Source organism: Zalophus californianus, chromosome 15, assembly GCF_009762305.2.
Source record: "Zalophus californianus isolate mZalCal1 chromosome 15, mZalCal1.pri.v2, whole genome shotgun sequence".
Classification (NCBI taxonomy): Eukaryota; Metazoa; Chordata; class Mammalia; order Carnivora; family Otariidae; genus Zalophus; species Zalophus californianus.
Genome location: NC_045609.1, coordinates 74,308,308 through 74,326,342, shown reverse-complemented (window position 1 = coordinate 74,326,342; position 18,035 = coordinate 74,308,308). Strand labels below are relative to the sequence as shown.

The following is an 18,035-nucleotide window of genomic DNA, read 5'->3' as shown; positions in this document are numbered from 1 at the left end:
TTTATAAATGTCTCAGAGTATAACCCTCATAAATAGCAAAGTCTATTTTATTCTTTTAGAGAATGTATAGGTTATTGTGCCTGGACTGGACTACAGACCTAACTAATTCACTGCCACAGAACCCACTTTCTGTGGGAAAATGTATTTCACATTCTAAACAAATAGTATTCATAAGATGGGAACAGTTTATAATCATTAAGGATAGGTTTACAATGGGATGAAAACTAACTGGCAGGAGAGGGGCCTGTAAGCTGACCGGGGAAGTGACCTTGGGGGTGGGGTTAGGGCTGGGGAAGCATTTGGTGAGGAGCCTGTGAAGGGACACTGCCACCAAGTGGCGCTTTGGAGAACCACAGGCACTTCTTTCCCAAGAAGTAACTTCCCTTTCCTGGTCACCATACAGAAAGGAATGCTTAATATCTCACACGTTCAGAACTCGTGTAAGCTAATAAAAAAGCCATAAAAATCAATGCAAATTCTTGGTGTTATTGTGCAAAACCAATTAAATACAATTTTTAAAAAATCAACTTTTCTTACCGCGAGAACATCAATAAAATATGCCACCTCAGCACCGACAACGCGGAGATTGTTTACGGCGTGGATGTATTCCAGCGAACCGTTAATCCAGTCTATGTTAATGCAGTTCACGTCTTCCACTTTTAGTAACACCTGGCACAAAGATTTATTATGAGTATGGAAGAAAGAAGAATTAAAGAAAGCCAAAGTGACTGAGCAATGGATTCTATAATAAGAAGTAACACTACCAGGTATTGAACCCACTACGGGCTAGGTCCTGTCCTAACCCTTTTACATATATTATCTTATTTAATCCCCTTTACAGATAAGGAATCCAAAGCATAGACAGGTTAATTAAACTTCCCCACGATCATGGTACGTAGAACCATGGTATGAATTCAGGCAGCCTGACTATACGATACTATACTATATGGCCTTATAAATAATTAATTGCCCACTATGTTAGCAGTCTATTAATTTTGAGTATCAGAGAGGAAAATTAATTTCTTGGAGTGGACCTGGAAAATTTTTTCCTTTAAGCGAGAAATTTATCCTATCGTTCAATCTTTTGTCAAAAGTGAGAATTTATCAAAGAATAATTACAAAGAAATATGGTCTCATTGTAATCTAATGCAATTCATAGTAAGTGAGTATAAATAGGAAGTGGATAATTCATTTGGGGCCTTGGGACAGGGACAATGTGAGTAACTAGATGGAGGAATTTCCATGAATATGCATTAATATATGCAAAGTACATTCTCATTAAACATACAGCTTTTACACTAGTATAAAGAAGAGTTTGTCCACATCATACATTGCACATGTCTTGCTGCCATTTTCCATCTGATTTCCATCCAGGTATGTTGATACGGGTCATCTTGTCTGTTCCAAAGTATGAGGTTTGGATAGTTAGATAATTAACTGCACTGATTTCCTGTTTCAAGTGAAAAGAGATTAAGGTAAAATAATAATTCAAAATTATTTGACATTTAGTAGAATTATTCTAAGTCTGCTCAAAAGTCTTCCACTACATTTGATTCTTAACAACCTTCTTTAATATATTTTTACCAAAGAAATAGCTATTGCTATGCACGGCAAAGTGCCAAGAAATTATTAATGCATTATCAAATACAGTATATAAATGTAATCACAGGAAAGGAAAGGAAAGAAGAGTGTTTGGTTTTAAGGCAAGGTTTGTAAGACGATGCTGGGTCAGTTTCAGTCAGGACTTCCGTCAGCCTTACTTTTGTATAGCACTTACTTCTCGGCTACCGACGGGGATTCATGAGCCGTGTGCTGTTTGAGGCTTAGAAGCATGCTGCAAAGGGGCGCCTGGGTGGCTCAGTCATTAAGCGTCTGCCTTTGGCTCAGGTCATGATCCCAGGGTCCTGGGATTGAGACCTGCATTGGCCTCCCTGCACAGTGGGAAGCATGCTTCTCCCTCTCCCACTCTCCCTGCTTGTGTTCCCTCTCTCACTGTGTCTCTATCAAATAAATAAACAAAATCTTTAAAAAAAAAAAAGTATGCTGCCAAGGTGGCAAAACAGATTGTTCACCCCACTTTATGAGGGAGGAACAAAGGTTAGGATCTCACCACATGCAGTAAAATAGCATATTAAAGATCATTTTATGCAATTACCTTGAATGTTCTTTTGTATTTCTTGTATTTTGTTGGATTGTTTTTATAACCAACCAAACTCATCTTAGTGATACTATGCATTTAAGTGATTTTGTTATTAAGAGAAAAATGAAAAGGCACAATATAAGAAATGCTCAAAATTCTATTTTGAGAAAAAAAAAATGAACACTCTAATCAGCGAGTTGCAAGTTTGACAATGGTGAATCTTATAACAAAGAGCCTTCAAACAAAGAGCCTATTACTAGCTACTTGTGTTTAACAGTAACATGCAAATTAATCATACAAATTGCTGGCTAGTTAAAGTATCTCCAAGATGGTAAGCAAACAATTATGAGAATCCTAAATTGGCTTACGCAGTAATTATAATATAGCTACACTCGTATCTGCTTATGTGCCAGGAATTGTTCTAAGCACTTTATGGTGTAGTTCATTTACTCTCCATGACACTGTGAGGTAGGGACTAACTTTACAGATTACGAAAGGGCACAATGAGAAGTCAAGGCACTTCTCCCAAGAGCACTCCGGCTAATGAGTCCCGGAGTGGGGGGCTGAAACCCACACGGTCTTTCTCTGAAGTCATGTGTTCCACCACTGAGCTCTCAAGTTGGGACCTGATCATACTGTTCTTTACCGATAGGGCACAGAGCAGATGTGGGATTTGTTGAGGCAGATAATAAAATCAAATGTATCTGGGCTTTCCTGGAAGTTCTGCTCTGCTGAATAATGGAATCCAAAGGCAAGACATTTGTCCATCTATATATTTAAAAGAATCCAGATGTTAACTCCAACTCCAGCTGGAGCCCCTTAAACACCAACTATATTTCTATTTCTATGTCAAAAAAAAAAAAGGCACAAACCTATTTGGGAAAGGGGATTTGGTAGAAAAAGTTTGTTTAACCTTTCCCCATCATGAGAAGAGCTAGATGCTGGATGTGGGGCCTTGTGAAAGCTTCAAAGTGTCAATCTGACAAGAACTGTGGGATCCGAGCATCCTCCATTGTCACGAAAGCCTTGAAGAATTTAATAAAGTAAGAAAGGTAGAAAAACATTTTTGTTCACTTCATATTCAATCTGGCACACCCCTGTGACATGGCATACTAACCTAGAAAACAGGAAACTCGAAACAACATCATGGAATCAACTCAAAGAAGACACCTCAGCTTCTGCTGCCACAAGGACAGAGCCATAAAAGGGTGTCAGGACAGAAGAGATTATCCCAAGAAAGGGTTAGGTAAAGTCTCAGTGGTTATCTGGGCGCCCAGGCCTTTACTTTTAATGTTCTTATCTTTGAGGAATCATAGAACCTCACTGGTATGAGATCAACCCATTCCACAAAGCATGACTGGTCTCTTGATGATCTCATTTGTAGTAAGTCAAAAGTAGTCACCAGTTAGGTATGTTCCAGCCTTGAGAAAAGCTGCAGGCCCAGAAACTACCATAATCATGCAAAATGGGCGTCACCACTAGTCACTAACTGTATGAGCCACTCTGGGAGATAGCAGGTTGGATTCTTCATTCTAGCAGAAATGTAGCTGTGAAGACCTGTGACTCTCAGAACTGAGTCCGGTTTATTGCACCATGTTTAGCTTTAAGAATTCCTCCCTCTGAGAAAAGAGTATGTTAAACCATTGCATAGTTAACTTCTGCTTTCTCATATACAAAGTCAGATTTGCACAGTGTAGCAAATGGCTCAAGCCTGGGGCCATCAAGGTTTTTAGTATTGTACCCTGAGTCATCCTGTCTCCTCACTGTTGGTATAAAACACTTTAACTACAAACCTTCAGGCTTCCTTCCATTGCAAATTCAAGTACAGATCTGGTTTGTCACGTGGTTTTTTCCAAATGGAAGGGAGTGGAAAAGACATGAGGAATATTGCCTTTATGATCCCTTTATTAGGAGAGTGCTTGGTGTCTGATACTCTCTTCATTGCCTTTAGGGTCCAGACTCTCCCAAAGACTGACCTTCATCATCTGTTTTAGTGCCTGTGCTCCATGAAAGTTCAACCTTAAAGTCCTAGCCAGAGAGCGAAGGTGCTCCAAAACATTTGTATTCAACAGATTCTCTTTACAATAAAAAAAAAACTGTGGCAAAATAGATATAACACAAGAATTACCACCTTAACCATTTTTAAGTATACAATTTAGTACCATTAAGTCACTGGCATTGTTGTGCAACCATCAGGACCATCCCTCTCAAGGAATTTTTTTATCATCCCAACCTGAAGTCCTATACCCTTAAATAGTAACTCTCCATTGTTGCCTCCCCCAGCCCGTGGTAACTATTATTCTACTTTTCCATCTCTATGAATTTGACTACTCTAGGTGTTTCATATAATGGGAATTTCATATAATGGACAATGCTTGTCCTTTTGTGTCTGGCTTATTTAACTTCGCAAAATGTTTTGAAGGTTCGTTCCATGTTGTGGAATCTACCACAATGTCATTTGAGTACACTTGCTTTGTAAATTTCTCTGTACCCCAAATAAGGGCTTTTCTTCTTTGTTTTTGATAGAACTGTCATCTACAGAGCAAATGGTGTAATTCAGTGAAGAGCCATGTGCGCATATGTAGGTGTGTGTCTGGTAAGTAGACAGCTACAAATCAGATTCTGTTTGTAGGGGGTGGGGGCACAGCAGAGGCTGTCTTGGCTGGGTCTGATGGAAAGTGAGGCTCAGGGTTATGGAGTTGCAGGTAGAGACTGGAAATGATCTTTCTCTGGTCTTTGCTCCACTTAAGTCTAGTATCATGCTTTTTTTCTCTGCCCCTGAGATCACATCACTCTTTGGATTTCAACTCTCACCTCTGGGTAAAAGACTTTGGAATCTCTTCTTCCAGCTCTAGACTGCCCACTGAGCTACAAGAGGCAAATATCCAATAGACTGCCCGAACCTCACTGATCCAAAATGTAACTCATTCTCCAGCATCCCCAATCAAGTTCTCTTGGCAAGAGGGTCATTATTCTTCCTGTGACTCATGTATAGGATCTCAGGACAGTTTATGATGTTTATCATGTCAATTTTCTATTATCATACTCATGCTCATGCTCTGGCTCAGGCTAGTTCCCCGAATCTGATCCAAACTGCATTATGGTTTTCTAGCACTCTCAAATAGAACTTTCTGTGATGGTGGAAATATCCTGCATTTGCACTGTCCAAAATGGTAGCCACTGGCCCGCATGGGGCTACTGAGCACTTGATATGTGGTTGGTGCAGCTGAAAAACTGAATCTTTAATTTTATTTAGTTTTAATACCCACACAGTTCATGGTTACCATGTTGGGTGGCTTGGTACTAAAGAGTCTGGCAATCACCTGCAGGCTCTCCCAGCTCCAGTCAAGAAAGTGCACTGTAGCCAGGGTAGATATCTTAAAGCCTCTTTAAAAACTCCCAGTGGGGCCTCCTGGCTCACAGGATGAAGTCCAAAGTCTCCACGAAGGAGTTATAGAATTTGCCTCTAAACTACTTTTCTAACTCACTCCATATTTGAGGACTTCCTCTCTGTCCCCCGTCTAACTCAACATGTTGTATTCATCAGATGTACTCTGCAGGCTCTCTCCTTTATGCATTTGCCCACGCCAGTTCATTTGTCACTTCCCTGTGTGTCTCTGCTTACGCAAACCCTGCCCACCCTGCGGGACACACCTCAAACAGGTGTCTTCCTCAAAGCCTTTCCTGGCTCCCGTCCCACCCCCAAGGGGAAGGTAAGCCCTTCCTCACCACGCTCCCAGATTCTTTTGTTTGTATCTTATGTAACAGATTATAATTTGTGCTGCAACAGAGGTTAATTGTTTCCATATCCCATTTTCCCTACTATAATAAATTTAGGATACTGTCTTGTTTAATCAATTTAATACATAATAGGTATTGTTGCTTGTTCAGTCTTGCATGTGGAAGGCTCTCAATTAATATATTAATAGAAAGAAGTATCAAATCAAGCTCATATGAAACAACAGATTCAGAGCAATCTTTATAATTTAAGTACTAGGACAAATAATATGACAAGAAAATCTGGCTCACAATACTAAAAAGAAATATCAGCCTTTAAATCAGTAGTTTATGCCAGAGTAAGTTACTGAAACTAGGTCTTCTCTATCTATAGCTACATGTTCTATTTTAGAATAACCTATGTGTGAAGGCAGCAAGTTAGCTTACCTGATAGACTTTGGGATTATGTCTAGTGTAGAGCAGAAAGCGAGTGTTTATCTCCTCTGGAGACCAGGGCAAACCTGCCAACTGTCTTGACAAAGTCCCAGTCCATGGTAAACCGTCTTTAAAGCACCCCACCCTTTCATAGCAAACTTCTTTTCCTGAAGCAAAAAGATGGAGTGTCAGTATTGTAGGAACCAGGCCCAAAGAGAGGCTATGTTTCCCACCATGAGGGTTCATTGAAATAGGTCTTTAAGTTAAGCAAGTCTGGCTCAAGGAGACTCTCTTTAAAAAAGTGCTCTCCTCTCTCCTTCCTCCACCACCCTCCTCATATTATTTTTGACCATGACTTTGTAGATCAAAGCGTTGAAGAGGAGAGCACAGGGGCTTTGGAATCAGACATTCCTGGCTTTGGACAATTCTTTTACCTTTTATGAGTCTCCACTTCCTCCTCTGCAAAGTGGAGTTAATCCCACTTACCTTACAACCTTGATAGGAAGAGTAAATGAACCATTACACTGGACAGCCCTTGTGAATGGGCCTGGACGTAAGAGGGATACTGTGTGTTCCCTGAATTCCTGCCTTTCCTTACGAGACTGAAAGTTTTTAATGAAAGGGACCTTGGAGTCCCCAGAGCCTAGCACTATGTCTGACATGCAGTAGGAGTCCATCATAGGTCTCCGGAGAGTACAGATGACAGCAAAGTTCCATTCAGTTGTAACCGAGTCTCTTCTTTCTGGAGCTCACCTCACTCATCTCTACAATGAGAAGCTTTGGGGAAACTTGAGTCTTAATGTTTCTGTCATCCACTGACTTTCCTTTATCTTTTCAATAAGGCCTTTCTTTTTCATATTAAACAACTTCATTTCCTACTGTTTTATGGAGGAATAATTTAATTTATTCAATTATAATTATTATTTGTTCAATTTATTATTGAATTATGTATTCATTACTACTTATTAAATTGGTTTTCATTTATTCATTTTGTGATTATTCATTAGTAGTGGCTAGATCTGTTCAAAGACTCGAATTTGAGGGTTTTCTTTTATCACTTACCAAAATACGGTCAATCAGTCTTTGACTTTCAAGTCCACCAGATTTTACTTTAAAATTTTAGGAGATATTGCATTTTCTCCATTCCCTAGCAATGAGGTTCCATAATAAATACAAAGAAAGAGGAAAGGGAATTTTTTTTTTTAATCAGAGAAATGTTTATACATTGAAAAGAAATTGTACAGATGAGCAACATCCCCTGCTCACCCCCAAACCCAGCCCTCTCCCCAGAGGTGACAGTTATTCTGGTGGTTACCCCAATATCTATATTTTACGTGCTTATACTCCAAGTTTTGATTTATTAACTTTAGTCACACATAATCTATTAACTTGCTGCAATAATAAATGAGGATTTAACCCACCTATTTTTGGGATCAGCCAGGATCAGGGCAAGAAAAAAATCATACCAGTTATTTTAACTGTGAGAATTTAATACAACAAATTGTCATCAGTCAGGTACTGGAGAACTGAAGGCACAAAGGGGACCAGGTAGGAGCTCCCAGGTGACAACTGCAGGGAGCAGCTACTAGCAGGGGGCTGGAGGATGACACAGAAGAGGTTCATTAATTCAAATAAGGAAACTTGGAGGAAGGGCTGCTAGACCCGGGGAGGGGCGCTCTCTCCAGAGCTGGGGCTCAGTCCCTGAAGAGGGGTGCTAGCTGGCTAGTGCTGACATCTTTGAGTGGGCACCACGCGCCTGGTTCTGGGAGTTTTACAACTGCAAACCGGAGCCACCTCCTGTTACTGGATGATTGTTTATGCAGGGGTGAAAAGTCATTGCTGAAAAAACACTGACAGGAACCAGGAGCTAGCAAGAAGGAACACCTCCCTTTTTCATCCTGGAGCCTCAGTGTCCCTCTAGTGTCCCCACTGACAGTGCTTCTCTGGGAGTGGCTGGACAGGGTGAGCAGGGATTGAGCATCCGAGCGCCGGCCAGGCAAGGGCTGACCTGGAGCTGGGGGACAACAGCTCCTACAGGACAATGCTCTCCACACTGTCTCAAATCCTCCTCCTCTACAGTCAGTAACACTGTTTTTAGCTCATTTATCGGCTTCCTTTGTAAACTTAAATAGTAATCTTCTATTTTTTTTTAAGAGAAAGAGAGAGAGAACATGGGGAGGAGAGGGGCAGAGGGAGAGGGAGAGAGAGAATCTTAAGCAGTCTCCAATGCCCAGCATGGAGCCCAACACAGGGCTCGATCTCATGACCTCAGCCAGAATCAAGAGTCGGATGCTTAAGTGAGTGAGCCACCCCAGGCGCCCCAGTAATCTTTTATTTTTTGATCCATACCTCCTACTCCTCAAAACTTGACTCCCTACCTTTGCAAGACAAGGTTTAAGCCATGTTGCCTGTCTTCTTCCCTTCCATCTTCCAAGGCCTCCCAGCCACATTTTGACTTTCAGACCATCAAAGTTGATAACATTCAGACTTTGTTCTATAATCATAATTAAGTCTTTCATGTTTTGTCTGTAGGCTGGCTCCGAAAAATTGAATGTCGATAAACAGAAACATATTATTATGACTAAATAAATATTTTTCCTTTCAGAGCCAGCTAGCATGCTATAATTACATTTCCTTGTCTGCACTTCATTATTCAGTTGCCCATTCCCTTCAAAGGAGAATATTCAAATGAATTATCTTTTCATAGACATGAATTGCTCACGATCAGTGTCATTTTAGTTTCCTCCACATTTGGCTTTTCTTGGGCCGTTTTCATTTTCCTGGATTCTCTGGTTGCCTTTGTTTTCTCTTGTTGCAAGAGTAAACATGTGCCGTCTTCAATATATCCCTAGTACAGTGCAGCTCCTCAATCAATATTTCTCCTGCCTGCAATCTATTCTGTTTTTTCTGTTTAAGCACACATATATCCAGTTCTGACTTGGACCAGTGAGTTTACATTTGGGTCGTGCTTTTTTTTTAAAAGATGTATTTATTTGAGAGCGAGAGCATGGTGGGGAGGGGCAGAGGGAGAGGGAGAATCTCAAGCAGACTGTGCTGAGCATGAGCCTGACACAGTGCTTCATCTCACGACCCTGAGATCACGACCTGAGCCGAAATCAAGAGTCAGATGACTTACCCAACTAAGCCACCCAAGTGCCCCTGGATCATGCTTTTCTAATACAACCTTCTGTTTTTTCCTAGAATGTCCAGCTGCCTTTGTTTTTTTGCATTGCATGGCTTCGCCCCCATGCCCACAAATTCTTAACTACATCATTCAGTCTATGGAAGTGAGTTTGGATTTCTAAATGAAGATTGTTGTAAATATTGTCCATTTTCAATGTTTGTAACTTATCAGGGTTACTGGTCACCATGCCCTTTTTCATAAGGAAATACCCATTGAAGGAGCATAAAGTTAGAAGAAACTACATGTGACAAAGGAGACCGATCAACTCATAAGGTATTAAAGCCATTTGGAAAAAAAAAAATGGAAAGATTAATAGTTCTCTAAAAATAACATGTTTTCTATAAAATCAGTAAGTTGATATTTGGCTAATAACTTATATGGCCAATATAAAACAAAGAATATAGTTTTAAAATGGTAGCCTTGAAGATACTATGCAGCCACTGAAAATGTTTACAGAGATTTGTAATGCAGTTTGTAATGAAAGTGAGAATGATACAGTGGTAGGGGGGAAAGGCAGTTAGCAGAGGTATGTGTGGTTTTATTTAAAATGCATGGGGAAAATCAAATTTAAAGGAAGTGCATCAAAATATTAACAGTAGTGAGAACACAGTTTTTATTTTCTTTACCCTTATCTATGGCCTTAAATTTTCAATGATTAATAATAACTACTTCTATAATAAAAAAAGTTACAACAGAAAAAAAAGAGTACTTCTTCTCCAAATTATGTCCGGTGCGGCTTCTTTGTCTTATTAATAATAATTAAAACAGCAAAAACCGACTGAGCCCTAAGTGTCACCTATGTGAGGAAATGGAGAATTAGAAAAAGTAATCACTCTTGCCCAATGTGTCATTGTTATTAAGTGGTAGTTGGAAAAATAAAATGAACCATCAGGCAGCTCATTCTATCACTAAATAGAATCGAGAGGTACATTAATTAATTAGCTTTTGCTAGGTTATGCTGTGGTAACCAAGAACCTCCAAATCTCCTTGGCTTACCAAAATTAAGGTTTATTTCTCATTCTTGTTATCTTTTGGCTGCAAGAGTTTTAGGTTGGCTGTGGTTCTGATTTACCGGTTCTCTTCCTCCAGCATCTAAGCTAAAGGAGACCCTTGTTCAGAACTTGTTGCTCTTGGGGCAGAGGGAAATGGGGTGATGGCTGAACCCTGCAAAGGCTCTTCACACAGGCATTCAGACTTGGACTGCTCTCTGCACATCCTGTGGCTAAAGGTGGGGGCTGTGGAGTCCTCTTCCCGGGACTGGGAGTAAGTAGTGGGGGACAATAATACAGTCAGCCATGGAAAGGTATGTGGGTTTACATTTTTACAAGCGCCACCAGAAGGAAAACCTTTTGTCATTTAAATTTGCATTTCTTGAATTACTTACACACTTGAATATCTTGTGCATTTCTGGCCCTTTGCACACCTGTGGGTGAGATCTTTGTGTCCTAGGCACATTTTTCTAAAGTTTGCTTTTTTCTTATTTATTTGTAAAAACTCTTCGAATAGTGGAGAGATTTGCTCCTTTCCAGTCAGATATTGAGAAAAGATATTCTAGTTTGCTGTTTATGTTTTGGTTTTACAGAAGCTTCACATTTTATTCAATAAAATGATCAATCTTCTCCTTTATGGTTTTGGGGTTTCATCTTATTTAGAAAAGCCTTTCTTACTTCAAGATAATGAACAATTTCACTCTGTTTTCTTTTATACTTTTCTTGTTTCACTCTTTTACTTTAAATGTTCATCGATCTGAGATTTATTTTGGTGTAAAAAGTAAGACTTTCGTCTAGAATTTCAATTCTCTTGGCCTGAATTTATACAAAGTATAATCATTTTAATTTTTTCCACACCTGTGGTTATTTCCCTTTGTTTATTTAAATCTGTCAGCATGGTTTTCTATTCCTTGAGTTTTATTAAGCAACCACCACACATATTTACCAATTATATTGCCTTTCTCCTGTTATTCTAATGCGCTAACCTCTATGTTTATTTTTATTAATGAAATTCTTCCTTCAATGTTACTTGTTCTTTTTCTAATTTCTTCAATTCTTGAGTCATTGTATTTTGATATATTCTGCAATTGAAGTGTTTTATTTCCTCTTTGACCTAAAAGTTCTTTAAAAGAGCATTTGAAATATAGCACATTAGATGAAGCTAGGTTTAATTGGCTAAGAAATCATACAAAGTTGGCATATTAGTTCATATTTTCTTAATTTCCACTTTCTAAATGAGTCATTTCTCTATCTTACTATGAGCAGCCTTTTCCAATGACAAAAAAAATCTTGAAAATAGATTCATTAATTTATTCAAGAAATATCTATTTGAGTGCCTATTAGGTGCCAGATATTGTTCTCAGCACTGGGGATTCAGCAGTGGGAGAAATAATCCTAGCCCTCATGGAGTAGAGTCTAGTGGGGCTGTGGGGACAATGAATTAGAACAAGTAAATAAAATGAAGGTGCATGTGTGTTTAGGCGAGGAGCAGTTTACTATTCAAATAGGGTGGCCAAGGAAGATCTCCCCAAAGGAGGTGGCATTTTTTTTTTTTCTTAAGTAGGCTCCATGCCCAGTGTCGAGCTCAACATGGGGCTTGAACTCATGACCCTGGGCTCAAGACCTGAGCTGAGATCAAGAGTCAGACGCTTAACAACTCAGCCATCCAGGTGCCCCTAAAATAGGAGGCATTTGAATCCATAGCTAAAGGGGGTAAGGAGCAAACCGTGGGGAATTCTAGGCAAAGAGAAGGGAACGTACCAGCCTCTGAGGGAAGGAGCATGCTTAGCGTGAGAGAGGAATTATGAGGAGACCACCCTGACCAGAGTTGAGGGAACAGTGGGGAGAGACAGGTCTCTCAACACCCGATTTTGCAGCTTCAAAAATCTAAACCTCTTTGGGGAAAAGAAGTGGGGTGTTGACTTTTTCATTCATTTGTTTTTCAATTTGCAACAGACTCATGTGGCAGCAAAAACTGATCTAAAGCTATAAATATATATACTTGTTATCCTACTTAATAGGAGTATTCTTAGATTTTACTACAGAAATATCCATGTGGTTGTTTATAGGGTGCTGCCCCGGAATTCCTCTCGGGGTTTGTATTTTACAGTGTACTTACCATAGTCCCTTTCTAAAATAAAATAAATAAAATAAAATTGGAATTCCAGAATACATTGGCCCCAGGGGGTTGAAAAAGGGATGGTAGACAAGTAGCAGGGGGTAGTGTTTAGAGAGGTTACAGAGGACTAAAGCATGCAGTGCTTGGAAGATCATTGGAAGGACTTTGGCATTTCCTCTGAGGTGAGGGGGAGAGCCATGGGAGGGCCTTGAGCAGAAAAGTGATGGCAGACTGGCTTAGCTTGGCTTTTGTTTTGAGAACAGATTGAAGCAGGAGAAGGGGAGAGGCAGAGAGACCAGCTGGGAGGCTACTGTAGTCAACTAGACAAGAGACAATGGTGTCCAAAAGGTTAAGGTGGTCGCAGGGTGGGGGCTGGGAAATGGTCAGGTTCTGGATAAATTGTGAAGGAGGATCCAAAAGAATTTACTAATTAATTGGCAGGGAGGTGTCATAGAAAAGTTGAGGATGATGTTGAGGTTTTTGGATGAAGTTCCTGGAAGACTGGAGTTGCCACTGATTAGGATGGAGAAACTCTAGAAGGGACAGATTTGGGAGTAGAATCAAGAGCTCAGCTCTGGATATGTAGCTTTTATCTGAATCAGACACATCGTGGAGATGCCACAGAAACAGCTGGATGTGAAACTGGACTTCCAGGGACAAGTTCAGCTGGAGACAGGAACTTGGAAGTCTTAAACACAAAGTTGGTATTTGATGTCATGAATATGGGTAAGACCACCAAGGGAGTGATGACGGGAAAGAAGGGGGATGATCTAAGGATGGAGTCCTAGGACACTCCATCATTAAAACGTCAGGAAGATGAGAGGATGAGCAAACAAGACTGCCGAGAAGTCACTGAAGAAGAAGGAAGAAATCCAGAAGAGCGTGGCATCCTAGAAGCCAACTTAAAAAAACCTGCTGCCAGGGGAGGGGGCAATCGAGAGCACCAAACACTGCTAAGTCTAGATGGATGAGGGCGGAGAATTAACCACGGTTTTGTCACCATGGGAGTGACTGGTGACCGTGACAAGTGTAGTTTCTGGGGTGAAAGCCTGATTGGAGTGAGTTCAAGAAAGAAGGGGAGGAGAAATAAGAAGCCCGATGTACAAAACTCAGAAGTGGGAGTTTTAGAGATGGGTGAAATAACACATTTGTGTGCTGCTGGGGACGTGCCAGGAGAGAGGAAGAAAATTGGTGAGGCCGGAGAAACAGAAGAGAGTACTGTGGAGGGGAGTCCTTGCACAGGTAAGAGGAGATAGAGAATAATACATATTCTCCCCGCTACGGGGGGAAGGGCTGCCCTTTGTTGGGACAAGAACAGCTTATCCCTTGTGAGAGAGAGGGAAGGCAGAACGTATGGGTAGGTGCATGCAGGTAGCGGGACAGAGGTGGTACTGGGAGCTCCGGGAAGGCCTCTTCTCTTTGTTTCCCATTTTCTTACTGAAATAGGAATCCAGGCCATCAGCCGAGTGGGGCTGAGCAGGGAGGTGTTCGAGGTTTCAGTGGAGGGGAGGAGAATGAAACAACCCAGGAGCTGTGGCAAATGAATGGACAAGGGAAGAGGAGTAAGATGGCTTGGCAGCTTTAGAGTCGGCTTCAGCTTGGTAACCATGAATTCACAGCAAGACAATCATCATGCTATGTGTTTTTTTCCAGGCACATTCAGCTGCCCATTCAGCTGCGCAAAGGAGATGAAGAGTTGGATTTAACCAGGGTTGTGGTCAAGCCAAGTGAAGCAAGAGCAGCAGAGAGAAGGCCAATGTGTACGCCCCTAAGGAGGGATTATGGTGGACCATGGGATTTAAGCTAAGTAAGGAGGGAACTGAGGAGACAGTTAGCTGCCAAAGAAATTTTTAAAAAGTAGGGAGTAATATGAAATTTAGATTATTTATATATATACATATATATGTGTGTATATATACATATATGTATTTCTATGGCACACATAAGTTCATTACAGAGCTGACATAATTAAAGATTTGAGTCTCCATCACCTCTGTGTTATTACCTATATTGGCATCTATTAAATTTGTAACAAGGTCTGTTTGGGTTCAGTTCTCTGGTAGCTGCCATTTTACAATTTATGTTTAATTCGATAAGCCTTCAAACAGAAATCACTCCCTACCGAAAAACACACATTTCTGATGGGCGTAGTTCCGGAAGCCTTGTTAGTCACAGCTGTGTCTCCAGAGCTTACCCCAGTGCCCGGCACAGAGTAGGTGATTGTATTTGTGATGAAGTAAAACAGATTAGCATCCTCGTTCAGAGAGCATTTTGAGGGGTGGGCTGTGAGTAGAGATGGCAAAGAGGCACTGAACTCTGGAAGGAGGAGAGACCACCTGAGAAAAGAAGGCATCAGATAAAGGAAAAGAGACCAGGGTGGACTTCTCTCACTCAATTCTGCTTTGGGAGCTCATCAGTCTAACCTCTTCCAACATTCAGATCAGGCCTGTTTCGTGCCCGTTCCTGGAATATACTGCAACAAACAATAGCTCCATCCACTCTTATCCCATACTAAAAAGCTGGAGGGCAGGGACTAAAAACACTGAAATTCTTTGATTCTATTTTGGTTAAAACATATCAGCTAACTTTTGTTGTACTTTAGGAGGTAAAAACAAACAAACAAAAAACCAAAACCAAAAAAAAGGTTAAAAACAGAGAAAACCAACTACTACATAGGAGATGCATAAGGATGTAAAGAGCACAAGTCAGTGAGTGTTGAGTTAGTGTGTAAGAAATGTTCACAGACCAAAATCCCTTCCCAAAATCAAGATCCAAATAGAAAAAATCAACTTGGAAGTTCCAATCAGCATTAATCATTCATTCATTCATTCATTCATTCATTCATTCATTATCTACAGTGTATCAGGTATTGAAATAAAAAATATGAATGTATTTTTTCATTTACTGCTACATATCTATCTTAGAAGTGAAGAAATTAAGACTTTAACAGATAAGTTACTTGACCAAGTTCATAAGGCTAATAAATACAGAGCTGGGAACCCGGTACAAGACCATCCAGCAACTATTATATTATTGGAAATAGATGTTTATATACTCATCAGATTTAGTATTACTAAGTTGATGCATTTCCCTTAGATACTTTTATGACAAGTAAATCAAAATATAAACAGAGCCAGTATTTCAAAGGCCATGTCAATCACATTTTGGACATAACTATCGCCCCTATTCTTAAGGAACTAATAAATTATGAGTCTTACCTGTTGATATGTCGAAGAATAAGAGTGCAGCAATCCAAAATGCAAGCATCTAAGTTGATTTTAAAAATCACATCAATTCTTCTTGAAGGTTTTTACTGATAAAGTCACCTTACTATAAAATATTAAGTAATTTTCTTCAAAGTGATACCATTCAACATCTAAATTCTAGGTCCAGAAGAGCATGGAGTTCACGCCACTTTTAATCCCTATGCCCTGCAAAGTAATGTGCCATAGCCTACACTCCTAGCTCCACGTTAAGAGATTTAATTAGCAGGGTGTGCCTTCCACTAGGTGATTGGTAATTAAAACTTCTGCGGTTTTGCTGTTTCATCATTAGCAATATTTTGATTAGGCACAAACCGAGTCACTCTGGAAAGTTATTTTAAGGCTTTGGAATGGTAGATAATAAACATTTAAAAGGCACAATTTTTCCAAATCAGGATTATGCATTTTGAGTATTCTTTCCCTAACACATTTCTGAGAGCAAACATTTGCTTACTACAAACAGACCCTCCTAAAATATTATAAATTGAAAATGAACGTGGCTAATAATGGCTAACCTGCTCATTATAGTGGGGCAATATAATGTAGTACTGTCATCTAGAGTCCAATCACCTGGGTCCAAATTCTGGCTCTGCCACTTATTAGCAGTGACCTTGGGCTAGTAAGCCGCAGCTGCACCTTTCCTCACTTGTAAAATGGGGATAATCATGGTTCCTACCTCATAGGGTCACTTAGGTGATTGAATTACTTATTATATGAACAGCACCTAGGAGACAGTACTATATTGAGTTAATTTTATTGGTTATTTTTCCACTATGTTAATGGTTATAAGAACAAATTTACGCCCACATATAGCCAGATACACCCTTACGTCATGGTACATAGGCTTCATAATGACATTTAATGTAATGCAAACCTGCTTTGTTGGCTTCTACATTCACTTAAAGTGATTGAGTTCACAGATATCCTCAGTCAGTTTCTCCATTTTTAAATGTTCATAGAAAATGGCTGAAAGTATTTCTTGGTTTTTCTTAATTTTTTCCTCTCACCATAACAACATTAAGATTTTCACGTACTTATGAAGCATTCAGCCCTTTCATCCAATCTTGTTACATTATGAAATGATCAGACAAAGGAGAAATTATGACCAAGAGCAGTTGCAAGTCTTGGGGGCTTTCTCTGGTCGAACTATTTCCTGGAAGTGGCAGCGGCCAGCACCCTGGCAGGCAGGCAAGCAGACACGCAGGAGCTCGAGAATGGGCTCTTCAGCAGCACGGAACTGCGTGCCTGGCACACTGAGTGGCCAGCAGCTACTCCGTGGAAAAGGCACGTTCTAGAAGCTTCGCCAGTTGCCACTGGTCATTTTTCCAAGAATCCATGTTTTCAGCCACACAGGCAGGATCCACATGAATCGCAGAATCATCAGCAGCACCTCTCAGAAGACAACTCTTACTCATGTCTGCATCCCAAGGGACAAGCCCAATCCCTGGAATTTAGCAAGTGCTTAACAAACGGTTTTGAATGAAAAAATACAAAGCTCTTCAGTGATAATATAGGGACTTTTTCCAAGCCATGCCCTCTTCCATGTTTTCACAGCACTTTTCAATGAATCTGCTATAGCCCTCAGCATGTCATAGAATGGTTAGGCATTTACCTGTTTCTCTCCTCCCCTAGACTGAACTGTTCAGAGACAGGACTGGTTTTTGTTCATCTCTGGGCCCTCAGGATCTAGCAATAGATCTCTCACAGCAGATACAGGGTCAGTATTTGTTGATAGAAAAAAAAAAGTAGCATTAATTTTCATTGACTTCACATCACTTGAGGAAATTCTTACTCTAGAGAGAATATGATTCTAAGAGTGGGAGTCTCGTTATACGTTAACAAGTAGATTTAACGATCATCAGATGCTGGTGACTCCATAGCTGCTTGCTGAAATCATGGCCGTTCTGCCCCCCAAAAATGTCACATAGAGCAGTTAACAATAGTTTTTAAAAGTTCATCATGAAATCAAAGCTCCACTTACATGTGCCAGCACACCAAAATGAGGGAAAACACCAAATTAGTTGAGTTCTTGATTCAAGAATAGAGAATAATTTAATTTTGTCCCCGACATGATAAATTATTTTTAGGATTTAGTACGGCAGAGAACCTTTAAAGATGTCATGACGGATATTTCAATATTAATGTCAGAACCCTGAAGAATATGGCTGTAATTTAAAAAAATCACTTT

At 40.1% G+C, this 18,035-nt stretch overlaps 1 protein-coding gene across 1 annotated transcript in view; it reads right to left on the bottom strand.

Moving 5' to 3' along the window:
* Nucleotides 1–15,851, bottom strand: part of PNLIPRP3 (pancreatic lipase related protein 3) — a 33,502-nt gene extending 17,651 nt beyond the window's left edge. Inside the window, exons 1-4 of the mRNA XM_027596818.2 lie at nt 15,803–15,851; nt 6,305–6,459; nt 1,331–1,450; nt 538–669 (exon numbers count right to left, since the gene is read on the bottom strand). Of these exons, the coding sequence (XP_027452619.1) occupies nt 538–669; nt 1,331–1,450; nt 6,305–6,459; nt 15,803–15,851 (456 nt within the window). The remainder of the gene's footprint in view (nt 1–537; nt 670–1,330; nt 1,451–6,304; nt 6,460–15,802) is intronic.
* Between the last annotated feature and the right edge of the window lie 2,184 nt (nt 15,852–18,035).